At 35.6% G+C, this 25,526-nt stretch overlaps 3 protein-coding genes across 6 annotated transcripts; 1 reads left to right on the forward strand and 2 right to left on the reverse strand.

Moving 5' to 3' along the window:
* Positions 1–566: 566 nt before the first annotated feature.
* LOC113687970 (probable sugar phosphate/phosphate translocator At1g06470) lies at positions 567–8,844 on the reverse strand. 3 transcript variants are annotated; one of them, XM_027205538.2, is made up of 13 exons: positions 8,570–8,844; positions 7,286–7,985; positions 7,029–7,198; positions 6,386–6,471; positions 5,783–5,832; positions 5,306–5,373; positions 3,806–3,906; positions 3,613–3,625; positions 3,265–3,449; positions 2,937–3,023; positions 1,871–1,965; positions 1,628–1,756; positions 567–978 (listed from the first exon to the last, which is right to left on the reverse strand). In XM_027205538.2, the coding sequence occupies exons 2-12, from the start codon at positions 7,795–7,797 to the stop codon at positions 1,636–1,638; spliced, it is 1,488 nt and encodes a 495-aa protein (XP_027061339.1). In that variant the 5' UTR covers positions 7,798–7,985; positions 8,570–8,844; the 3' UTR covers positions 567–978; positions 1,628–1,635. The 3 variants fall into 3 exon arrangements, with proteins under 3 accessions (XP_027061339.1, XP_027061338.1, XP_027061340.1); XM_027205537.2 differs by having other exon boundaries at positions 1,599–1,756; positions 8,570–8,843; XM_027205539.2 differs by lacking the exons at positions 3,265–3,449; positions 3,613–3,625 and having other exon boundaries at positions 1,599–1,756.
* Positions 8,845–13,097: 4,253 nt separating this feature from the next.
* Positions 13,098–15,768, reverse strand: LOC113743274 (heat stress transcription factor A-4c-like). The gene is made up of 2 exons (XM_027271247.2): positions 14,734–15,768; positions 13,098–14,578 (listed from the first exon to the last, which is right to left on the reverse strand). The coding sequence occupies exons 1-2, from the start codon at positions 14,950–14,952 to the stop codon at positions 13,466–13,468; spliced, it is 1,332 nt and encodes a 443-aa protein (XP_027127048.1). The 5' UTR covers positions 14,953–15,768; the 3' UTR covers positions 13,098–13,465.
* A 3,424-nt stretch (positions 15,769–19,192) lies between these two features.
* Positions 19,193–22,736, forward strand: LOC113687746 (uncharacterized). Of its 2 annotated transcripts, none has more exons than XM_027205286.2 (6): positions 19,193–19,356; positions 20,676–20,789; positions 20,910–21,159; positions 21,538–21,652; positions 21,860–22,024; positions 22,486–22,736. In XM_027205286.2, exons 1-6 carry the CDS (start codon positions 19,258–19,260, stop codon positions 22,556–22,558), a joined length of 816 nt encoding a protein of 271 aa, XP_027061087.1. In that variant the 5' UTR covers positions 19,193–19,257; the 3' UTR covers positions 22,559–22,736. The 2 variants fall into 2 exon arrangements, with proteins under 2 accessions (XP_027061087.1, XP_071905032.1); XM_072048931.1 differs by lacking the exon at positions 19,193–19,356 and adding an exon at positions 19,584–19,685.
* The last annotated feature ends 2,790 nt before the right edge of the window (positions 22,737–25,526 follow it).

The raw sequence follows: 25,526 nt of genomic DNA on the forward strand, positions 1-25,526 counted from the left end.
TCTCTGTTTTCTGTTCCTGTTCAAGAATAATCTAGCAGCCTAACACCAAATAAGAAACCGCGGGCAGGGCAGTACCCAGGTATTGGATTACTGGGGTTGGAGAAGGCTTTAGACGTAACGGGTTTTTCCAGCTTTTGACTAAATCAGCTCATGCAATGCAATGTTCATATAATTAATGCAATGCATGCCCCATGCTCTGACAGTCTTTTGAGGAACCATGCAGTAATTGAAGAACTTGTAATGGTCATGTTGACTTGTTCTATATGTTTTAGTCGTTTCAATCTCTTTATTTGCAATTGTTCTTCTTGTCATCGAACACAGGCTGAGGTTAAGGATCATGATGGCTGAAAATTGCAGAAAGATTATTGTTCCTTGCGTTGACATTCCTCAAAAAATTTCCAGGAATGGCAGATGATTACTTATTCAAGTGTACAGAATTAGTCTCTAAACTTGATGCGTACACTGAAATTTGCTTCAAACTTGACGAGACGGAAAAACAAAAGGAATACTGGAAAGAGGCCAATGCTAAACTAGAATGGCCAAACAAAGAGGCAGAGAAGTCCAGATACTGCCAAATCTTCTATGCCAATTCATTATCAACATTTTAACAGTCGGAAACAATGTCAAAATTTTGATAAGAGGAAAATAATATTTCATCTAAAATACAAATATACAGGCATGTCCTTTCCAACAAAAATTGGGACTTTGTATCCCCGGAGCGTAATTGATTGATGATAAAAGTTCATCTATTGCTACCAAAAAAAAAAAAAAATCTTCCTTTTCTTGGCACATATCTATCTCTGATGGAAGACATCAGCAATGACTGAAGAGCCATGTTTCCGCATCTCTAGCCAGCAAATGCTTCTTTGAACCGTTTATTCACAAGGGGAAACAATTTGAGCTTCTTCCATGCAAATATTCCAACTTCTTCTCTGTGCTACAATAATTGAAGTATCTCCCACCACTTTCAGCAGTCATCTAGTAATTTAAAAAGAAGCTACATCTCAGTAGTCATCTAGTTGCCTAACAGTGTGTATATAGACAATGTATAAACTCCAAAAACTTTGAAGAACTATCTCATTCACACTTAAAAAACGTAAGGCACTCCTCCCTTGATTACATGTACGAAAGAGAGCAGTATACGAAACATACAGAAAATCTAGTACTTGAACCACATAGAGACAAGGACAATTGTGACCTTAACCAATGAACATTTAATTTTTTTACCAGCAGCAATACCTTAGATGTCACATTACTCGTATCCTACAACAATATTCACTATCACAATGCACATTTGTTTCAGATGAAAAGGCTCACGCCAAAGACCTTTCAGTTACTCGCGAGTCTCTATACAAATAGAAAACTACTAGTTATTGACTTCATAAGGTTACTCATTAGTGTGTATCATCACAGAAAGAAAGGTGATGTTATAGAAAAAAAAGGGTTCAAGGCAGCAGGTTAAATTAGAAAACAATAAAGCTGGTGAACAGTTGAGTTCCCCTGTCAATCAAATCACCGAGTACCTAGAAGCATATGTATTTGCAAAAAACCAGAAAGAAAGCATTCAAGAATCGTTTTTAGTTCATATAGTGGCTTACTGAATTTCACATAATGAGCAAACAATTACATCAAGTTTCAAGGGCCGTCCAGTTGATCATCCATCTCTTCAAGAATAACATATTTTGCAGCTGCACTTTCTGTTGGTGAACCTCTCATTTCACCTTCAGTTATATCACCCTTCTGCAGCCTCAGGTATCTGAGTCACATAGGTCCAGAAAAGCAAGTCAATTATATGAAACTATTATTGTAAGAACAGCCTGCTGGGAAAATAAGATAATTAGGTTCTAAGTCATATAACTCGAGTACTTACTTGTACCAGTTGAATAAACTGACACCGACCATTATTGTAACAAGACCAACTCCTTTTAAAAAGGTGAAGTCATCGTGGAAGTAAAACACTGCAACCTGAATATACATCAAATACATTAGTTACAACAAACAGAAACTATTAGCAATGCATATCCTCAAACTGTTGCGGGCCTCAACATTATAGGAGTAGCGTATTGGGGCATAATTATCCAAATAATAGTTTCAAAATTAGTGCATTCTCAATGAGGATGCTTCTTAAATGGGGACAGATACTCCTAAATCTGATCTCAACTGTCTACAAAAGCTAATAATACAACAACCTCAGAAAGGACACTTCTGCATATGAAGGCAGGGAACCAATAAATAGACCTCAGGTGGACTGTGTAAACAGAAAACTTCAGGTACCATAATCCTTGATCATTTCTAAATGTGACGTAAGAGAACGAATGAGTAGGAGTGAGAGGAGTGTGTAATCAACAAACTTCAGTTACCATAAACCACAATCATATTTTAGCAAACTCAAATGATATCAAGCAAATAAACCTTAACAGAACAATAAGCAAAAATTGAATAATTGGTACTTTTCAGGGACAGAGTGGAGGAGAGATGGGGTATGGTGGTATACTGTCAGAAGACTATAGCATTTTCTGAGTGATACTTGTGAAAATAATTGAATGACCAAGCAAGGAATTTTTCCAAACAAAAGTCCATGCACAAGAAATAGCAAAGAACTAAACAAAGATATGCACAGATGTCCCTGATCATGAACTTATCATTATACTATTGCTACTAATTGCAGATAACAATACTTTTAAAATAATCCAGAAAAATGAGGGAGAAAGGAAAAGTGAATAAGCTTTTCTCTTAAGATCAATCCAGGCAAGGTTGAAAAGAAATCAAGGGTGTTTCACCTAAGACCTTAAAATTATTCGTTCAAATAGATATATCACTCCACCATTCTGGTATGCTATTAGAGCAATAACAGAATCAAATATCCTCACTGCGAGCAAGCATTACACAGCAAACAGAGAATGACATGCAATCTACGTCTAAGGAATGCCTCATACCAAGATGGTGACAGCTTCTTTGACAACTCCAGCTATTGTTACTGTTACTGCACTTGTTACTGATACAAGAATATATTCTGTTAATACCTGCAGAAGAACAAATAAGCTGAGTTTCAAACTGAAAAATGAAATTCACAGTGAAATTTCTTAACTACCGCATCTATAATGTTCTTGCTTCTTTAACTATCTTCAAATACTTCTAAAGTAAACCAACCATTTCCCATTACCAGAGTTGAAGAGATTGATCTTGTAAAGAGGCATTTTTCTGTTTTGAAAGGAGCGGAAACCATTTTTATCCTTTCTGGGGAAATAAGTAGAGGTTACATACCATAAAGAAAGCAAGAGTTCCACCAAAAAACATCAGCAAGCAACTTTTGACTATGTGCCATGAGCTATCAAAGTAGTCGCTACTTTTTATCTCATGCCATGGATCCAATATTAGAGACAGAAAAGCTGTAGCAATTGCCATTATTGGAGTCACATAGCTCATTAAGGTAAGTGGATTTTTCAGACCTGGAGACAACCAAAAACAGCATGTCATTATATTCTTTCTTGCTTCAATTAAACAACAACTAACATATCCTGGTCCTTAACAAAAGAATGAACAAAAGTTAAAAACAATGCCAAGCAACAGCAAGTACATAATTTGTTTTCCAAAGCAACGGATAGTGCTTACCATAGACTTCTTTCTTCATTCGGATTCAGAATCAACCATTGGTATGAAAGATGCAAGATCCAAAAATCACATATTACATAACAGGAAAAAAAATTAAAAAATATAAAAGAACAGTAATGCAGATTAAAATATCTAGAAGTCCTCAAAAGATGTGATGAAATAGTGCAATACCATAAACCAATAAATGTCCAACCTGAAGAAGAATTTGAGTCATAGTCCATCTAAACCCAGACATTACAGCAGCAAGCATAACAAAGATGAAACCCCAAAATTCAAACTCGGTCTCCTTTGCAACTGCATTATGCAGCACTACAAGTCAGCACAAATATGCATAATGGAAGCGCTCCTTGGGTATAATCACCGCATTTCTAGTAATTTTGGGAAAAGTCAAGGAAGTTTAAATCATTCAAAACACCTGAACCTCGATCCGAAAGGAGAAAGAAAGAATATGGACACAATCAGGTCATAGTCATTCAGCTCATTAAATTAATTCATGCCTAAAACCCAAATAAATGTAACATTACTACAAAATTTCCAAATTAACGAAAAAATACAAACATGAAGTTAAAACCATGTTTTATGTTCAGTGAAGTATCACATGATGAACAAAACTACATATATATAGGATTTATACATCAGATAAGTTATATTGATGAAGCATCAATGAAAAAATGCTTTTAGTATAAGTGGTAATAAATGCTTATGTAGTAGAGGGCAACAGCATAAAAAGGAAAGCACACAAGCATGTTTCAAAAAATTAATCATGAAAAGCGTAATCTTTTAAAAAGCGTTCTTAGTGAGTTATTTCAGTTCCATGTTTTCGTTCCTTTGAATCAAAATGAAACAGAGCACTAAGTTCAACAATTATTTGTTGTTTGTAATAAACGAGTAGTTAGTTTATCGGAATCAAAGGAAATAAGAATGGAATTTTCTTTGGTGACATAAGTTCGAATTGTAGAACGAATCAAAAGTTGTGGATAATTCTTTTTTAAGAATTATCGATAAATCGATAACAAGCACTAAGATTGAGAAACTTGATCCATTTGCCCAGAGACACAAGTTAATGAAAACACAGAGAGATGAACTAAAGAAGTCACCAAATAATTTGCATTTCTACAGCGCATCAACACAACGTTTATCCATATAACATACACCCTTTATTGCATCCAATCTTTGCATAAGACAAGATCCCCTATGCTCTTAAAAGTATGATAGTCTCCTTTTTCTTTCTTTTCATTCACAAGATATCAGCAGGATGAAAATTCAACTACGTGATATATTTGTCATGTACACGGTTCAAAATCTTTAGTGATAATGTCTAGTAACACCATCATTTCATCAAATGTGCATGCAATATTGAAAAATTAAACCCATCATGTAATGTTGGAAGAAGTTTTTATAAAGTGTTTTAATTAAATATTTCAGTAAACTTACACTAAAATGAAGTTTTATGAGCTTGTGAACAAAATTGTCAAAATATCTCTAATTTCGGTAAGCATGACAAAACTCCAATAGAATCTCAATTGAAGGCATCAGAAGAATACAGTCCCAGCGCAATACTGCAAGCATGTTGAGGAACAGTTGATCTGAAGAAACACTAGGCTTCACTTGACATGACATAACAAACAAATGTGACTTTGCCCAAACACACTATTGTGACAACATTAACTAACATAAAGGACAAAGTAAATACCTGTCAACAATATCCCAACAGAGATTATTAACATTATGCCAAACAGCTTAAGACTTGGAGATTCCAACCTACAAAATAAAGCATTTCAAGGTTAACAGGGAATTTCCAGGGTATCGTAGAACAATAACATCCTTAGTGCCAAACGATCAATAATAAGCATAGATTTCACTTTCCTGCTTTCTTTCTAAAACCAACCATCTTGCTCAAATGGCCATCAACAAAGAGCAATCATGCTCCAGAAAAATTGTATTCTTCAATATTACCTCCAAAAATTAAAGAAATACTAGTGATGCAATACTGCGAGGTTTTCTTTAATATTAAAAAAAAAAAGGACCAACACAGCTGAATCTAGACGAATAATATTCTAAGGATAGTGCAAAACTGATAATTATATTAAACCAAAATCAAGCCCATCAAGCTGGATATAGAGGAGTAATTGTTGAACCAAGTATTGGGATTAAAGAACAAAATTAGTACCTGAATGCAAAGGCAAATATAAGCAGGAATATCGGTGATGCTGATTTACACTGCAGTAACCAATAACATAGAATTACTTTCAGATAAAATACGTCTGGGGGCATCAATGTCAGTAAAGATCACTAAGAATAGCATTTAGTCTACTGAGCTTAATTTGAGGAAAGTCCAACAAATAGAACTAGGTCATCCAATCCTCCTTCCCTAGACCCCTGCCTCAAATATAGTTCAGTAGCAATCAGAAAAGTGATAAAATATTTATATACACATGCAATCAAACAAAAGGAAATAGTGAACAGCTACACGATGTAAAATGACATAGCAGCATGGAGAAAAATGAAGTCCAGATGGCACCCATGCTGTAATACTGTAGCAGGGACCAATTTTCTTATAATTTAAAATCATCAAGCAATGTTCGGTCCAATAAGTTCAGATAATAAAGGCTAGATTACATGTTAATGCACCAACAATTAGAAAGGTTACTTCCATGTATCAAAACGATGACGTCCAAGGCAAGAATGGAGCCAGCTTACAATTGCAGCGATCTTGTCATATGCATATGGGAAATCATTTATCATAGATACATAAAGAGAAAGCATGACTAACCATAGTGGCAAAGGTAACAGAGATGAAAACAAGGGATGCGTTGCTCAGGTTAACATCCATGGCAGTGCTAAGAGCTGTTGGTACAACTGTGAAAGGTAAATGCCATCTGTAGCATTAGTTGTCAGAAAAGTTAATAAAATAAGTAGCAGAAAACTAAACTACAGGATAATGGAATCAAAAGTTCATTCATGCATAAGTAAACTCAACAGTGGAACAAGATGGTCCAATAACAGGAACAAAGAGAATGAGAAAAACTAATATCAGAATGACCCAGATCTTTACGGCTTCAGTTTTATAATGAAATGGACTTTATGCAATAATTATAATGAGGAAGAGGACATCCAGTAAAGACCATGGTCAAATATATAACCTCTCCTAATGCATCCAGTAAAGACCATGATCACAGATAATACTCCATAATGCATCCACTGTATGCTTGATTAGATAGAAGGTAGTCAGATATAACCTCTCTTAATACATTTCAAACACGTATAATAGTCAGATGCAGAATCACATTCTTATGAGTTTGAAATAGTCCCCATCGAAGGAAATATAATTCATGATTGTAACCATACAGATTTGAAAATGATTTTCAGGTACAAATATAAATTGGGAAGATACAAGTGATGAAGTTTACGAGTACCTCTCACAAAGTAATCTCTCCAAGACATGATTACAGTGGGCTGAAATCTATGAGACCAGAACCATGTTATGGCTTTGGATAAAACAGCTTGCATTGCAAAGTGGACAGTATTCATCATTAAGGGAGCAGGAAACTTCCCCATATCATCACCTAGAAGAGTCTTATTATACCTGCAACAACACCAAATAACATAAGCTCCAATGATTCATGAAAATAGCAGTAACTGAGGAGTACATGAACGAAAGTAAGGCACTTACAATGTCAAGAATGTACTGAAAGTGTACCAGACAAGTATGAAAAACAAGGTCTTTAGCACATCAGCAACAGAAACAACTGCTCTTGACGTCTTTTGTGACGCTTCATGATTACTTGGGTGGCTGTCCTCCGTGTCAGAGTAAATCTGATCATTCCCCGAACCAGATTCAATATCGAAAGGCAGATAATTCTCGTTTCCATTCCCTATACTATGTCTACTGGCATCTCTTATATGAACGCCCTCCATAATTTGCTTGAACTTACCAAAAGCTTGTCTGTCTTTTTCTAGAAACCCATTCTTGGATCTACTTTGCTGAACTAAGGGCAACTCAAACTTGAAATCATCCACGTTGGCATCCTCATTTTCAAGTTGATGTGAATGGAATACTCCATTCTCGTCACACCAGCCTGAGAAAGACAACTCCCTTCGAAAACCAACTTCCTTATCTCCCTTTGAAACTTCGCTGCCTCCACTCTGTTCAGCTTTTTCTCTGTTCAAATCGCTCTCTACCATCTCCTTTCTTGTATAGGATCAGAGCCATCTAAACTGACACAACCCGAATGGCCTAGACATCCAGGCCCGCATTTATAATTTTTACGTCAAGCAAACCTCTAATCTTGTCAGCTCAAAATCAATTGCAATGCACCATAATCTTATCCCTACCGGATTAAAATTTGAAACTTTACTCTAGAACACCTAATCTGAAACACCAAATACCCAAAATAAATAAGTAAATGAAGTCAAAAAGCCAAAGTACATACCGGGGCATAGATCACTGAGCCATTACAAGAATTCATACAAGTCACAATTTTTCATATTCAATTAACGTCATGAGATATTTAAAAGTCCAGACGTATAATTTCTCACTAAAACAATCAACTAAACACTGCACAATGATGACCATATGCATTGCTCTACATAAGAAGTAAACGTAAATCCCAGAAAGATTAACTACAACATAGGACAACTGAACTGGAAAAAAGGCCAAACCCTGCTGAAGAGGCTCCATTCATAGCAGGTTTTAGGAGGGAAGATACTTTTTATTTCTAATCAGAATCTCATCTTTCTAAAGAATTCTAAGCATGAAATTTCTTTCCACGGCAGGGTCGGGACAGTGCCAAACATTAACAAATACAAGTCTGATCAAAATCAGCTAAAAGAGAACACAGAGGCAAGAAGTATCGCACATTCTGACAATACCAAGCAAGAATGAGATTGGATACCGAACAGCTTATTAACCCAACCACAATCCAATTGGAAAACTAACAAGAGATTCAAAACTCACCTGGGATTCTTGAAAAAACAACAGGGCTTAGATTGATAAAAATCGTAACTTTATCTGACTTTTATGTGTAAATATCTGATCTGATCTGATTTTGTGTTAGCTTTCCCTAAGGTTTGGTGGCTAATTAAGAGAGCTGAGTTTGGTATGGTTTGTGGGGGCTTAGTGAGGGCGTTTGTTGAGGTGGGTTTGCATTTGCAAATCTGAATCTGAAAATGTATATTGTTTGTTTTGATTATAATCTAAGGAAAAAGTACCATAGGCCTCTTTTACTTTGGCCAACAAGTCAGGAAGGAAGAATAGAAATAAAGTGGGAAAAACCAGTAGATTTTATTTTGATTCTTTTTTACAATTTCAGCAATGCTGTAAAAGTAGCCATGTTGGTAAAATTCCTATGCAGTCATATTTGTCTCGGTTCTGCACTATTAGATAGATTTTCTTCCAACCTGTATTGGATTCTTTTTTTTTTTTTTTTTGTGTGTGTGAATTAAATCTCTTTTTGGTTGTGTATACGGAAAGATAATACAATTACTCGAGATGAAAGATGATGAGGTATCTAATTAAATCTCTTTTTGGTTTTAGGAAATAGAGATGATGATATCTAATTTCCTACCTCCTCTTTATTTTTTAAATTTCATCCTTGCTTTGCTAGAAAGAGTTAAAAAAAACTACAATATGTAAGAAAATATATTATATCCATCAAAGGAAAAAATCATGCCATAGTTTTGCATTTTTTTTTTTTTTGCTTAATCCGATCCTATAAGCAAATGTATATTATCTAAAAATTTGTATTTATGAAAATCTATTTTATGATTTTCCACATTTTACCCGTTTGCTTATTAGGAACATCGATCTTCTATGTTGGCATGTTAAATCAATCCTAAAAAGGTTATTATTTAGCAATAGTATTTTAGTCAAGTCAAATTTATAATAATTTTATTGGAATTAAATTATGATAACTCTGTTTGGATCCCCTGTTTTTTGGGTGTTTTTCAAAAACTAGTTTTTCAAATACAATAAAAATTTTTAAAAAGTACTCTAAAAGGTAATCTAAAAATTAGTTTAAATTTTTTAAAATTTTAAAAAATATCTGAAAATATATTCTAGAAACTTTTCTACTCTTAAATGTCCCAAAATATTTTCTAAAAATATTTCAAAATATATTCTAAAAACTCTGCTACAGTAAAGTTTTTCAAAAACACCCCCAAAAACAGCTAATCCAATATAGTTTTTTTGTTTAGAAACTGATGAAAATTTGATAGGTTTGTTCATATTATGTTATTAATATTATATTTGTTGATTTATTACTCTTCCCTCACGCATTGATTTTATGAAATTTATCTCCCATAGCTTTTTGGTAAAAATTTTTGAGTTCTACATTCTATATTAATTCTACTTTTGTGACATGTAGATTATGAGTAATCAATTTCCTAATTCCACCTTTTCTCTTCATAAAACCACATGCAACATTTTAATGAGATCCACAACTTCTAATGCCTCTGTTAACTCCAGCCAGTCGTCCAAGAAGGAACTGTATGATGGAAAATTCGAACTGGATTTAGTAAATCTCTCGCTCTAGTACAAAATATAAGGAAAATGATTCTTGGAATGTGACTTGACAATCCATTATCGTCAAAAAAGAAAAGAAAAAGGGAAACAAGCTGAATTTGGTTATTTGCATGTCCTCAATGTTTGGAAACTTGCCTGATATTTTAGCATTTTCTCACTTTAGAATTAAAATTTTCGCAATTTTGAACAATTGTCATAAAAAAACCCCATAATTCTAATTGGATGCATTTTTTTTTTGATCTTTCAATGTTTGCGTGTAAGAGATAATAGGATTCAGGGATGGAATAGTGATCGGCTAATTAACCTCTTAGCAGTTGATCATTACAAAGCGATAGCGGTCAAGATCGGCCAAATGATGCATTCTAGGAAAATTGTGTGATTCTGATTCATTGGATAATGCATCTTTCTCTTTCTACGGCAGAAATTTATTTATTGCATACAATGCTTAGTCACAAAAGAAAAAATATTTTTTTTTTTTGACAATATTTTCCCTTGTCTTTCTAGTTATGATCCACATCCCCGTTTGGCAAGTGAATTTTTTAGATGTTTGTCTAAAATTTTACTGTAACTTACTGTAAAAATTGTAGAAAAAATTTTTAAAGTGTAAATTTTTAGATATTTTGAAGTGTATAGTTAAAAATTTTGAAATTTTTTTTTGAAGTTATTGTAACTAAAGTTGTTAAAATACTTATAGTAAACAAACTTGGCCAAAAACTTGTTTGCCAAACAAGGCATTTGGTCCTTTTTTTCTTCTTGTTTCTGAGTCGGAAGTTTTGGCAGGCAACTTTTGTCCTGTTACGTTAAAAGAAACTAGCTTCAAGCCAATCATTCTTGAGCCTATAAAAGAGCTAGATGTTTGGTGGATTCCATTGTTATCACCATTTTGGCCTATCATCAATCTAAAGATGTTGGTGAAACCCACCAATTTTGATGGTTTCCCCAACACACCTTTGTCATCTACTTTCCTTAGCAGTATATCAAGGACCACAAAACTTCTTCTCTGACCATCATCATATCTCAGGTGGCAAACATGAAATCTGGTATTTTTCTAAAAATGGCAGGCTTTGCTATAGTCATTGACCAACCTGAATAGTACATAGTACAGTATTGAAGTAGCAACCCCAATGTGCAGTTAATGGTACCAGACCATCAAAGACACTGCATTGCTATAGCTCAATTCTTCATCAATGGCTTCCTAGGATTGCCTTGTCTGTGTTGTTAGGGGATGAACTGATGGGCGGCCAATATATTTGAGAACAGATAGTTTATGATACAGGTTTTCAGTTCATCAAATGCACTATGAGGGAAAACAGTCCTAGAAGGACAACAACACTAACTTCACAGGCCAGACCATTTTCAGTAACCAAACAACATAGAACAAACATCCTTGGAAATCCCGTTCTGTTCCTTTTGTTTTGGACTCTATAGGCCCTTCATTCAGCTAACAACGTACAGAGAGTCATGTCCATGAAGGTTTGCAGCGTATACCACATTGTCATGTTAAAGAATGTTCAAGGCACCTTATAAATCCATCAGAAGAACAGGTAAGTGGAAGTGTTCAATATAGTCAGAAGAATAACATGTTATAGGATCCATAATTGGCTGATGCATTAACGCTTGAGAATCACATACTGGTCCTCCAATGGGACAACCTGTGGCAGCAAAGAACCAGAAGCAGTACCAACCCTGGCCGGCCCAACTACCCCTTGATATGATACTGTCAAATAATTAACTGTAAAGAGCTAAGCATGAAACAACCAACATAACAGGATAACTCAACCATACTGGTATAAACAAGAAGATAAGGATATTTTAAGTGTTCATGCTCAGGGTTTTCCTCGTCAAGGGCATGATTGTTTTCATTAAACATGAAAATTGGTGAAGCTCATAGATGTCCACTTTCAACTTTTTCTTCGTTTCACTTGCTTCACCATCTCATCTAAAGTTGACTTTAGTTCAATAAACCTATTCAAAAAACCACATAAATAGGAAGTCGCATACTCCAAGGCCAATGTGTTACTCTCAATCGAAAGATAAGAGGATATCAAGTTCTTATTTTGTCTACCACCCATGAACTTGGCCAGTTTGCTTTGCTTACCAGCTAAATGAGCAACGTAAACCTGAGGGCCTTGACTTATGGTAAAGCTCTGTCAAATTTCATACTGGTCAGGCATTGATTTATTCTATAGTCCACCCAATAAAACAACAAATGTATCTTTGTCAAATTAATTAATCATTCCCCACCTTTACCGTAATCCTACTCAATCAACCACAGAAGTTTATTCATCTATGATAGTTTTTATCCATGTTTGGCGGCAGGCTCATCCAGCATTCTTTTCCACTCATGGAAACTCCCAATTCATTTGAATCTGCATGGACTCCAAATTCATTTAAGTCTGCAGCAACTGACTATAGTGTGCCTCTACAACACTGCAATAGGAAACAATCTTAGCTATGAAATCTATCTATTCACCTAGCCAAAATAGGTTCATCCTGAGTTCTACAATACCTATCATCTAAAGTGAGTAACTTAGAACCAAAACATTGTCCCAGATGAGGATACCAGGCCCTATAATGAATTAGAAAGGATGTCAAACATTATGGCAAAGGAAATGTAAAGACAAATTTAAAAAATCATTAAAAAATTATATCAGTGGCTCTGATAGCAATAAGGAAACCTTCCCCCTTCCCCCCAAAGAGAGGGGGGGGGGGGGGGGGGGAGAAAGATAGAAAGAAAGAGAGAGAAAGAATCCATGTAGCAGATGCGTGATTGAGCAAATACAGGTGCAAAGTTAAATATGTGGTTCTTGTAGCAACTGAGTTTCTCATAATATATTCCAAGTTGCAAACACCAGAAAACATCACATGCAACTTCCCACTGTACGTCTGATAGGAGAAAATGAGTTTTTATCTTAAACTCCCACTAACAATTAAACGAATTCACTATAAGAAAGTGGCAAGGTGGAAGCATAAAAACTAGCTCAAAATTTATTCATTCTAAGAGATTACAGACAATACGCAGCCCCTTCATTAGGAGTGGAAGACCGTGAAAAACATCAAAAGAAAGCAGGAAGATAAGCAAAAGTACATCAAGGAGAAATTTAAGAAGCAAAACACTTGCCCTCATATCATACAGGACCAAAACTCTGAATGCAAGTATACACAAGAAAATGAAAGACCAAAACCACGTGTACCTAATATGTACCACTACCACATCCTGAAAAGGGGAATGCTATTTATCAAGTCTGATCCCAATGCCCGTTACCTCATTGTCAGTTTGTTAGAAACCCAGCCAGAGAACTGCGTTATCTTGGAGCAAATTGGTGCGCTTCATGTTTTTTCAGCTGGAGTGAGGTGGCCCATCTGTTCTGTTAAGTTTTCTACATTATTCTTGTTCCACCAAGTTCTGTGATGATCTGCCAACCTACTATCACTTGTTCTGGCAGCAATCTCTCTTCTCTCAGACTGAACCTCCTGTGTGTCAGAGGAACCGGGAGTCTCAGTTAAAAATTGTTGCCAAAATACATCATTAGTCCCAGCTGGTGCAGATGCAGACACACTGCCCACTTGGTCCTTCGATGTTTCAATTTCCATGATGGTAGCAGGGCTTGTATTCACGTCAATTCCCGATGATTTAGATCTTGAATCCATGTCAAGACAAGGAGATGAGGTTGCCGGACTATCAACATGATTAGAAGACACAACCAACTCAGGAGATGAATGAAATTCGCCAGATGGTGATGATCGAAGAGAATTAGATGAGCATGGCTGGACATTCACATCAGAGTCTCCAGATGATGCAAGTGGTCCAGTTATAGTAAGAGGTGGAGGGTGCGGGAGACAAGCGAAGCCATACATTTCTTCAGCCGAGGAACTACACATTCCATATAGGAATGTCTCCCAAAAATTTACAGATGCATCCAGCTTCTCAATTAGCTCTGTGTTTAGCACTGGAAGACATAAATTTGGGTTCTCTGGTTGGAAACTTACAACTGGACTCTGACCAATATTAGCTTCATCATATAAGTAATTTGATATCAACAATCGTCTCCTTTTATTATGATTTTCTGACTGTTGCATAAGACCAGAAGCAAATCCAGGTTTTTGAAGGAGTTGAGCCAGACATGCCATCAATTGCCTCTGCCTATTATCTATATTTCTCAAGCGTTCTGCCAATGAATTAACTTCAGTTTCAAATTCTCTACTCTCCTGTTTATGCCTCTCTAGCTCTGACTGGAGCAAATTCTTCTCCCCATTCAGCCTCTCAATCTCCTCCTGAAATGACTGTCGTTCTGCGTTACCTAGGGGCACTGCAGAATTCCCTTGCACAGAATGGCTGTGTATTGGCTTGCGACGATAGATGTTCCTTAGAAGATGCCTCTGCCCTCTTATAAAATCCTCATTTAAAAACTCCCACTGATCAGGATCACTCTTCCTAAAACCCTAAAAAATGCCAATAAATAGAGATCAATGTCAAACAAATAGAAAAGCAATAGGCATACTAGCAAGCAAAGCAACAAAAGAGAATGAATGGATCCAAAATTAAACAAACTGGAAGGCATCACAATTGGAACTGAAGTTCGCGATAAAAAGCTTACATATGTATTGAGTTGTCTGATAAAACTGGAAAAGTTGTTGTGCTTGAAATACTTCGGCAGCAAATCTCGAGCAAACTCTGGTGGATTCCACACAATGAAGCTCATACCACTGTGACTCCAAGAAACAATTGAATTTGTCATGGGGTCTTCAACCATCTCATACGTCTTAGTTAAAAAAGGTGCTGGTGCAGTTGATCCACCATTAGATCCATCCATCATTGCGAACAACTTCAATCCAGTTCAGCTCAAGTTTAACTCTATCTATCTATCTATCTAAGCTAAGTCGATCTTATACTTCTGCTGTTCAAAAAACTTCTACAGACTCAGCCATCAAAGTTAAAGAACGTAATCCAGTGAAATTGATCAAGCAATTGAGTTCCTCATAAACCCATGTCAAAAGTTGATTTCTTTTTCCCAAAGAAGACAGAACAAAACAAATGAATCCCAATTCCACCAAAATTCTATCTACTCAAGGCCTGCCCTTTAACGACACAAAAAGCAAATGAAAATCAATGCAGACGAACTAAATCAACTAAGAACCACTCTTCCTACCAAAACCCAGTAATCCAATTATTCCCAATTCAGCGAATTCTCAGGTTAAAAAAGACCCCAAAATCTGAAACCAAGAAGCTGACCAAAATCACAATGAATTCACCCAACCACAAAAAGGTTCAACTCAGACAGCAAAAATGATAAAACCCAATAAAAAATTCTCAATCCCAAGCCAAAATTGAGCACCAAAATCAAGCTGAAAATCAAAACTTGCAGCAACAGATACGGACTTTGGAAGGAAGAAAAAGAAACAAAGGAAACCAAAATTGACCAAATAAAACTTGGGAAAGGGGAAGCGTATATTTAGGAGAAAAAAAAGACCGAGCGGAATAGTCAAAGTTCACCTCGACATATCGAGAATATATAGAGTGGAGGAGGTGGTGGAGAAGCTGTGGACTTGACTTTGAAAATTTTGTTATCTTCCGGGATGATTGTGTTGAAAAGAAAACTGCTGGCTACAGGAACTTTTGAATTTTCAAAGATGGTTTTTTTACTTAATGTAATGTATATATATTTTTTTTTTGGGTTTTTTGTGATTGGAGAAATGCAGTGATGAATCAAGACACGGTCGTGGAATTGTCCTGGAGGACTAGACTGCTCCAAGCACCAGCAGAGAAGGGAAAAGGAGACGTTTTTGTCTTTGCTGTTTCCAAGCGGAGATGCTAATTAGAGTTGCTATTTAGACTTTGTGGCTGGCGATGCCATTTGGCTTTCTATTTTTCTTTATTAATTTGTACTATTCCTCAATCTCTGCACCTCAAAATTCCAGCATTTCTGGAAACAGAACAATACAAGTAGCCTGTATTTGGGGCTATTTTTATCAAGGAAAAATCTGCTGGCACTGTCTATTTGCCATATATATGGGGATTTGGAGGCATATCTAGACCCAATCTTTCAATGCATTTTGTAGTCAAACTGTGTTACTCCATCATTTATTTGATAATCTTTTTGGAATATGATCATCAGTTGAAGATCAAGCACAAAAAAACAAACATTAGATCGTCTTCCAAACTTTCTTGGAAGTAATCTATCTTGGATTTTAGTCATCTTAAAGGATCCGCCTATTAAGAAATGAGTCCGGTATTTCTTTTTCTTTCCCCTCCTCAAGAAAGGTAAAATTTTGTTTGCAAATTCAGGGGGTGGGGGGTGATTTTAAAGGTTTAATAGTGGCTGCACCTACTCACACTGTGTGAGAAAACCTATTCTAAATTTTCCTTGGCTCGAAAGAAAAATTTGGTTGGTCATCCTGGATTTTAGTTGAACTGGCTATCAAACATTTGCTTTTGTGGTCAAATTTGGCATTAACTTATGATGATCCCATCTTTCCTATTCTGACTTGCCGTTGACCATCTCTAACTTTTGAATCTAAATCATGCAAATCGGCCTTAAATCAAAAACTTCATGGCTTTTCTTTAGATGCTTTTCCTTCTCTTGAACGTTTAGACTAACAAAATATTGATGATCATCTTCAAGTTTTATTAAACATGATTGCCTGAAGAGTAACGCATGTCATATTGCCTTTAGATTAGGAACTTAAAAAATCTTTCCTATGCTTGGAGTTGGATATCTAGAGTTCATTTTTATCATTTCTAAAGTTTGTTAAACATGAATGAGGGAAGTTTAATTTATGCACTGGCCTTGGATTAGTGGAAGCCTCATGGGTTTCTTTTTTCACAGTTTTGCTTTTCCCTGGACATGTTAGAGCAAAAAATTCTTGGTGGCCATCTTCAATTTTTGCTTTGTCAAACATGACTGTATATTTGAAAATTAACCAAGTATTTGCATCCTTGCTATAGTTGGCCATCATCTTAATTTAACGTTTATAAAACATGAATGTTTAAATCTAAATTGCACAAGTTGGCCTTGAACTAGAAGTGTTTATATGGCTTTCCTTTTCATGGATGCATAAAGATAATTGCAAGGCCCCCACCCAACCAAAATTGCTATGACCAGATATCAGAAATCATCAACCCTGACTACTGCAGTATGAATGAGTCAAATTCTTCTCTTGGAAAAAAAAAAAAATTGCTGTCGACATCCATCGGTCAAGAAGGTCAATACTTAACAGCTGTAAATGTTAGTTCTTCAGTCTCTAAAGATGGATAAAATCAGCTAAGTTTTTTATACATAAATAGCTAAATTTGTATATAAATCTTACAGAGAGTATATTTGAGGGGATTATTAAGGAGCAAGGAAGATTAACCTCCATCAAGAAACATTCCTGAGGTATGCCTAGTCCAACCTGGTGACCTACTAAGTAAAGCCTAATAAAACTTGCAGGGCAAAAGAGAGGACTGTCTAATTCTTTGCATACCATGCAAGGTGGAAGAATTGTGCACTCTCTTAATTAAGCTTCTAAGGTTACTAATCGAATAAGGGGAGGGAGGGTTATTAAATGTCCAGTTGTTGCAGATCTTATTTTGTAGCTTATAGTGGAATTTGTAAGTATGTATCAAGGTATCATTCACAATGATACAGCTCTATATTGTGCATTATTTTTAAGGTTTTTCTAACCGGTGCTTTTAGGATACTCGTTAACATATCTAACATTTACCTCATCTACAATATATATACACATACCAACAATTATTATTCTCCTTTGCATTTATATATGTTTTACTATTTAATCTTGCCTATCTTCCTTTATATTTATTTACTTTTCCTAATTAATCTTATATTTTCAACAATATAACAAATAAAATATATCTTAATGAAGGTACTCGTTAGACAGACCGTATTTCCGATTATAGACACTTGAAGGTTAGATAACATTGAAGAACAGAATCCACTAATTTACTTTTTTCTTGTGGTTGAAAAGAGTTTTCCAAAATCAAATGATTATATGATCAGTATCTCTATCAATTAAGTTAGATTTTGGCACGTGAACATATAATTCTAGTAAACTAAGTCTAAACCTTGCTCCATGTAGAACTGGCCTCCCTATGATTGCTGGCATCTCAAGTATGCATAGATCAACAGGATGTGAATTTGTCAAAATCCACATAAATTTTCCACACAAATTGCTTTTATTAGCTGGAATGATGTTGTTTTTGTATCTCTTTAACTGGTAAGGGTAATAGAGAACCCTCCTAGGTAGGTGTCTTAGGAAGGACGCAAGGAATCTATTGTACAAGCTGACTTGGAGTTGATTGCGCTTCCATAACAAACGGTAGACCAAATGATTTACAACCATTGAGAATACATAGCATACTTTTAATCAGAAAGAAGACCTTTGATGGAGTAGTAAATTAATGTTCCAAGAGAAACCAAGGGAAAGGAATGTCGTTTTTGCTAGCTTTCTTTCAATTTCTTTTCTGGAAAATTTTGGTTTCTTATTCATAATTTGCCTAGACGTAGGAGATATGTTATTTGGATGTTATTTTCCACTGAAGTTTTGTACCAAGAATGCCGGGTTTGAAGCTTGGATACTTCTAAATCATTGGTGGCAAATTTCTTTATTGCCAATTCAAGGGCGGACCAATTCGTTTGAATAGGGAATTATTTGCAAAAGAATTTTGTGTTTCTATCATATGAACGAATTTTAATTATATATATATATATATTTTTTTTATTTTCCAAATTATTTTTTCTGGCTCAAACACATGTTAAAATACTTTTAAATTTTTTTCTAAATAACTTTAAATCCATATATCTTGTTTTCCAATTTCTGAGTCCAACATGCAAAAGCACCGATCAGTGTATCAAGAAACGCCAATTGTAGACCTGCAAGCTGCCAAAAAAAAATGACAACGATACAAAGTGTCTCAATTCTGATATTTTTGGAGGGAGATTTTTCTCAAAATGTTCATCATCTCACCTCAAAATATCTGCAGGTATCATCATCAACACATCATCCACAGTCAAGTAACAAATAACAATCCCTTTAAATTTCATTTACTTTCAAGAGAATAATTTTACATTATCCCAAGATTTTTAGCAAAAGGGTGCCCTGCAGTTAAGGGAACTACGAGAATGGAGAACCAGGTTGTAAGAAGAAGAGTGAATATCATTGCAAGCCATTTTGGTTCCCCTGAAGATTTATCTGCCGCTGCCACACATCTATTTCCTATGGTAACTCTTATGCTCATGCATTGCTAGTTTATTTAGTTAATTTTCAGTAGTTACAAGTCTTGCAAGTTGTGGCATGTTGTTGCTTTATATACTGCTTTCCTTCTAGCTGAATCTATCCCAAAAGAGAGAGAGAGAAGAGAATGATTCAATCTTTATTGATGCTTTCTTCCTTTTATCAATCTAGAATAATTTTCTTGATCACTCTTTGAATTGGTAATGCGTGGTTTAACTAATGCAAGAATAAAAGGATTCTGCTTATGAAAGGAGTCAGAAACTGTCCTGGATTTCGCCCCCAAATGATCAGTCCTCCAACTAGGCTTTTCGTAGTGGTATGATAAAGTAGTGCCCTTGTCTGCTAACTCCATTTTACTTCGTTCCATTAGTCCTGGCCGAGTTTCACATAAGTTCTTGTCAGATTAATGGTGGTCGGTGGAAGATTATCTACTTTAACTGGAAGAGAAAAAGGGGGACAGTTTTATTCTCTAAGAACCTAGCCATACGAGGGAATCTGAAGTCTTGTTCTTATGGCGGCATTAGTGGCTTACTTTCAATATCAGTATAAATCATGACAGAGCATTGGAATATTCTGTGCATTGTTTACTTAAAGAAGTTTCAATGCCAGTTTCCCTTTATCAGTTCATTTGAATAGGTGAAGAAGTCTTTTCAAGCTGCTTCCCCGCAAAGCTCTCCTCATCTAAATGTCCCTGTGCTGTTTGTGGCTGGTTCTATGAATTTTTTATGTGCCAAAGCACTCAATATAATCAGCATAGCTACACATTTATTTGAAATTCTTGACGTCCTAATGAAATTAATTTCTTTTTGAACAAAAAGTAGAAGAATCTGGCTTTTGCTGGAGAATACATAGGTATTCTTGGCTACAGTTATCTATTTTATGTGATGAAAACTTAGCTAACTCTTATCATCTAGTCTTCATCTTAATTGCTCACATATAGTTCACCATGCGAGCAATTATCTGATTCATCAATTGCTCCGCATAAGGCACCTTGGAGCTTCATTTGCTATCACTCATTTACTAATAAATTTTCAATCTTGTAAGTTCGTTGATTTTGTAATGAGTGGAACAGAATAATTGTCATTTACAGATACCGGCAATTCTTGGTGTCTTTGTTATCTCAAGTACATGAACTTTTGATACTGATCAATAAACTAAAATTCTTGTAATTGTGTAGGTTGGTTTTTATTCCTTGTCCATTCATCTTCTGCAGTTTCTGCAGATGCTTATTTATCTGTTCATATACTTACCCGCAGTGATACTTTTTGACCAATAATGAGAACTTTACTTTATTTGCTGCCTTCAGGGGTGCAGTAATAGTTTGAACTCTGTAATCCGGAGGTGTGACAGCAAAATGTATTTTGCCAGGCAGACCTCCTCTTCTCAACCATGTTTCATGAGGCCGGCTGCAAATGAACAGGTCTGTCATACTTATGTTAGTTTTTCAAATTTTTTTTCCTTTGAATTCCTCTATCTATCTTTACCATCTCCAGCTTATGGATTCTGGTTCCTAACATTTTGACCCAAACCCTCGGGGCAGGGAAATTATGCTGAATCCACACCACGTTCCAAATCTAGTGGTTCTTTAAACAAGGACCTCTATGCTTATGAAGCACCCATGTTCTCTAGGCCTTCCATAACGGAACCTAGCATGCAGAATGTTGAAGAATTACAATGGCTGCAGCAAGCTTGCAACTTTCATCAACCTGCGCCTGACCCTCCTACTTTTGCCAGGCCAAGCCCAGTAGATTATCATGCAAAAGAAAGAACAGAGGCTTCAAAAGTAAAAGGTAAATGTGAAAATTTTGATTATAATCTGTCGACACATCTTCTTTCAGTTCCATCACTATTGATCAGTTCTTTCATGTAAGTGCCAAAACATGCAAGATGAGAGAGCAACTGAAGATGTGGTTATGAGAGAAGAAGTCTGTGTGTCTATGACTATATGGCACTTGTACTGTCAATTGAGAGGCAAGCCGTGAAAACTGACTTCCATTTAGGGCTCTCCTACACCACATAATGCCTAATTAGTTGGATCGCTGCTAAATGTTAACTATTATTCAAGACAGTGCAGGGCTTAGCTTCTGTTAGAACTTTTTCTGCCAAAAGTTTTAGTTTGGATTGAATAAATCAGGATCCCATTGTTAAAATTGCCTTAAATCACACAGGATTCGAATGGATGCCAAAGATGGACGTTGCAGAATCTGGGTGCAATTATGTTGTTACAATAGAACTTCCAGGTGCAAGAGCCAGCAATATAAGGGTGGAAGTCAACAACCAAAAGTAAGACACTAACTTTGCCAACATATAAAAGCTGCAGTATCTTTTCACAATCTGATGGTTGGAGCTTATAAATTATATTTAAAAGTTCATGGTTTGATGAAAAAAGAAAGTATGCCTGCCTTCTTTCTGATCTGGGCATTGCTGGTAATCCATTGATTTAGATGCTATTGAAAGCTTTTCTAATGGGCAATTCTCATTTTCTGGCAGCTTGAGAGTAACTGGCTATCGTTCCATTGACTGGGGGAAGGTGGCAAGCTGTTCTATTGACTCTACATCTGCATACCATAGGAGGGAGATTTCACAAGGACCTTATGAGATTGTGTGGCCTCTTCCGAAGAATGTGAACAAGGAAAATATATCAGCAGAACTTGTGTAAGTCATACTTCTTATCATCGATTTTTGTTTTTGGTTCACTTCTGCATGTTTTGGGGAAATTCACAAATGATGATCTGCTCCCCTCCCTCTGCTTTCTTATGCTATTTGTCCAGTTCTGCATCAATTAAAGGAGACAACAATCTGTAGCTGCACTGTTTATCAACTTCTACTTAACTCCTTATGACTGCAATTTGATTTGCAGCATGGGTTGGCATAGAAGATTTAGGATACATGGCCAGAAAGAAACTTGCTATATAAAACAAGCATTTAAAACCTTGCTGAAACACATGGTAGAAGTCTAAAATAGAGTCAGAACAATAGTTCAGCTGATAAAAACAGATGCTATGAACTAGTCAATTACCATGAAGTTGGAAATATTTAGAAATGAATATGTTATTCAGTGCAAACTTTAATTACTTGGTCCTCTATGTGCTGAGATGTTAGAATTTCTGATGCAGAGAGGGCCTTTTACTGATCAACATCCCAAAACTTTCTGAAGCCCGCAGGCAGCTGAAAAGGGTGTATATATAGGTTCAATAGCAGTTCCATACGTACTCATGTACAATATTTATGAATACCACAAGCTATTCCATTGCATCATCTCATATAACCGATACGTGATTATGTAAAGTTGTCAAAGATTTTGGAATATTTTTCTGAGCATTGGCCCTTTGCAATAATTACTTCTTTCCCAGATTTCCAATTTCAACATCGCAGTTCCTGTTTCTTCCAGTTTGCAGATTCAGTTCCCGTTTCTGACAAAAATAACAGGATTGGCATTCATGAAGCTAGAACGCATTGGATTTTTTTTTTTTTTTGTTTCGATAAAAAAGAATACTAATATCATTCCAATATTTGCACTAATGACAGAATAATCAAAAGTAACACAGATCAACTGATAAACCATGTCTAAAAACTAATAAACATGATGCATTGGATGGTTTGTTTTGATTGTGCTATTAAGGAGACCCTCTGAACCACTAATTTGGGAGCATGCATAAATTTGTGAAACAGACGAACTAAACAAAATTATGCAAGCAATGAATGCTGATTTAACCAATCAGATCCATTCTTGCCCACATACAAAGTAAAGCCAAATTTACCAAAGTTTTCTCCCAAGCAAATGTTAACTTATTATCCAAATGTCGCAGTACCTTAACAGGAATGAAGTCGTCCACGCCGCCAATCTTGAAAGTTGAAAGAGTTTCTTCAACAGCTGTATTATACTCAGCTACCATTTCCAGTCAAGCATTGGTCCCAACTCAGTCTCTCAAATAGTCAAAAGTAGCTTATCACGAGAATATGTGAATCCTTATACCCTACTTGGGTCTTCATTTGCATCACGCCCCTGCAAGCAGAAGTCTTTGTATACCTTTCTTCTTATGTCTTCCTCGTCAACCATTTCTTTCCTTTTTTTTTTTGGTTAAACATAACAAACCAATTTCATGTTACTAGATTGTGGCAAAATACAAATCGCTCTTTTTTTCTCAATATAAGTGGTCCCTCCTTTTTTTTTTTTTTTTTTGCTTTTCTAAAAATATTATCAAAAAGAGTCTTATGTAATTAATACTAAGTAGATTGTCGTCCTAATCTGCCAATTAAGTACTCCATGTTATATTCTCTTGCTGGCAAATTACAAATAACCCCCCATAATTTGATCTATTATCACATAACTCCCTTAATATTTTAAAATATCCACTTCACCCCCTTTGATTTCATGTAAAGTAGAAAATTGACGGTAAATAGCCTATGTAACGTTGTTAATTGAAAAACCAGTAGTACCCTTACTTAAATGCTGAAACAAACGATGACTTAATCACCTTATATAATATTACAAAATAGATATTTATGCAAACCATATGAGGGTTAAGTAGATATTATGATTTCATCACACGCACTTTTGGAGCGCATCTCATGTAATCGCCTTAACTGATTATATATTCTGTCCATTTTTCACTTTATATAAAATCATAGGGGGTTACATAACTATTTGAAAACTTTAAGGTGGTTATCTGGTATTATACAAAACTAGAGGGGGTTATATATAATTTGCCCTTCTCTTGCGTATACTCTAATCATATAAGAATAGCCGAACACATACAAGTTAGTGTCAATTGGACCATCAGGTGGGACTGTAGCAAGAACCAAGTTGATCACGTCTGAATCATGACTGGACCCTTGCAATTTTTTTCGGCTGCCGGGCATCATTCTACTTCTGTGCATGCATCGCTTGTGCCCATTGGCTGTATGGGCGGTATAGCCCCGTACCCTTCATCGAGTTCTTGATACATGGTGCTACAAGTGAACTTGTGAAAGCCCATCTAGAAAAAAATTCTAAGTAAGTTTTGATGTTTGGGTCAAGTTATTTTATTTAGTTAAATGGAGATTTCAAAATTTACAATTGAAAAAGATTTAAAGGGAGAGTTTGAAAATTGAAACAGAAACCTCAAAATCACCTAGTGAGTGCCTCTATTAGCTGAATGAGAACAAGGGGTCTTGCCGTCTTGGTTTAGTTATGGAGCCATTCTTGGTCTCGTTGGGATTAGCGGTTTCTTAAGGAATCATTTTTAAAAAATACCCAACAACTTGTTTTTATTAAAAGCCAAGTAAGTGTTACAAGTGAAATCCAAAAATAATTGCCATATATACATAGAGGTAAATTCAAAATATCTAGTGATTAAAGTTGAAAATCCCAGAATTTAAGGCCTTAGGTTCAAATTTCCCTTTTCCCTTGTTACATGGCTTCTGAAAACTCGCCTTCCTCATTAAAAAAGCATAAAAAAAATTAAAAAGCGTTACCGTTAGAAGTCAATCATTTAATGAAAAAAAATTATATGATATCCTTTTTAATTTGCTTAGAATCCCTTGAAAATCATGGTCTTTTAATTGGCAATGGGGGGAGAAGTCTTCAAATGATTATTTTGCCTTGCCAATGGGGTGAGGGGGGGAGAAATCTTCAAATCGTTATTTTGCCTTGTCAATGGGGGGAGAAATCTTCAAAGGGGGAGAAATCTTCAAATGGTTATTTTGCCTTGTCAATGGGGGGAGAAGTCTTCAAATCGTTATTTTTGCCTCTTAAGGTTTAGAACTCCTCTGATACGGTACTTAGTTTGTCTCACCCTAAATTGTTGCAAGAATTGTATTATTGCAAGCCCTAAGTGGATCTGGAAAGTTGATGAAATTCGGATTGGGAAGCCAAACTGAGCATATACACTAATTAGTCCACAAAACTAAAACAAGTAGTATTAATTCGATGAAATAAAATGGTCCAAGCTCCAAAACCATTATTGATTTTGTATTCATATATATATATATATATATGCTGTTGGAAACCTATCTAAACGATCAAATCCTTCTCACTTCATAATTCAAAGTCCAGTCCGAGTCCTTGACGTTAAGCAATTCCACTTTATTCAGATTTCCTAGTCCATCTTAGACTAGATAACTCCCAAGTCCTTATATAAGCACCTCAATGTTAATCTTCATAGTCATGCCAAAA

Source organism: Coffea arabica, chromosome 5e (assembly GCF_036785885.1).
Source record: "Coffea arabica cultivar ET-39 chromosome 5e, Coffea Arabica ET-39 HiFi, whole genome shotgun sequence".
NCBI lineage: Eukaryota > Viridiplantae > Streptophyta > Magnoliopsida > Gentianales > Rubiaceae > Coffea > Coffea arabica.

What these genes read in the sequence shown, in the direction of transcription:
- LOC113687970 (XM_027205538.2), bottom strand. Translation starts at nt 7,797, where the DNA reads ATGGTAGAGAGCGATTTGAACAGAGAAAAAGCTGAACAGAGTGGAGGC. An exon ending in GAGAGATTACTTTGTGAGAG is followed by an intron (nt 6,472 to 7,028) that starts GTACTCGTAAAC and finishes TACCTTTCACAG; the next exon opens with TTGTACCAACAGCTCTTAGC. An exon ending in AAGAAGCTGTCACCATCTTG is followed by an intron (nt 1,966 to 2,936) that starts GTATGAGGCATT and finishes ATGTATATTCAG; the next exon opens with GTTGCAGTGTTTTACTTCCA.
- LOC113743274 (XM_027271247.2), bottom strand. Translation starts at nt 14,952, where the DNA reads ATGATGGATGGATCTAATGGTGGATCAACTGCACCAGCACCTTTTTTA. An exon ending in TCAGACAACTCAATACATAT is followed by an intron (nt 14,579 to 14,733) that starts GTAAGCTTTTTA and finishes GGCATTTTTTAG; the next exon opens with GGTTTTAGGAAGAGTGATCC.
- LOC113687746 (XM_027205286.2), top strand. Translation starts at nt 19,258, where the DNA reads ATGGAGAACCAGGTTGTAAGAAGAAGAGTGAATATCATTGCAAGCCAT. An exon ending in GTGGAAGTCAACAACCAAAA is followed by an intron (nt 21,653 to 21,859) that starts GTAAGACACTAA and finishes ATTTTCTGGCAG; the next exon opens with CTTGAGAGTAACTGGCTATC. An exon ending in AATATATCAGCAGAACTTGT is followed by an intron (nt 22,025 to 22,485) that starts GTAAGTCATACT and finishes TTTCTGATGCAG; the next exon opens with AGAGGGCCTTTTACTGATCA.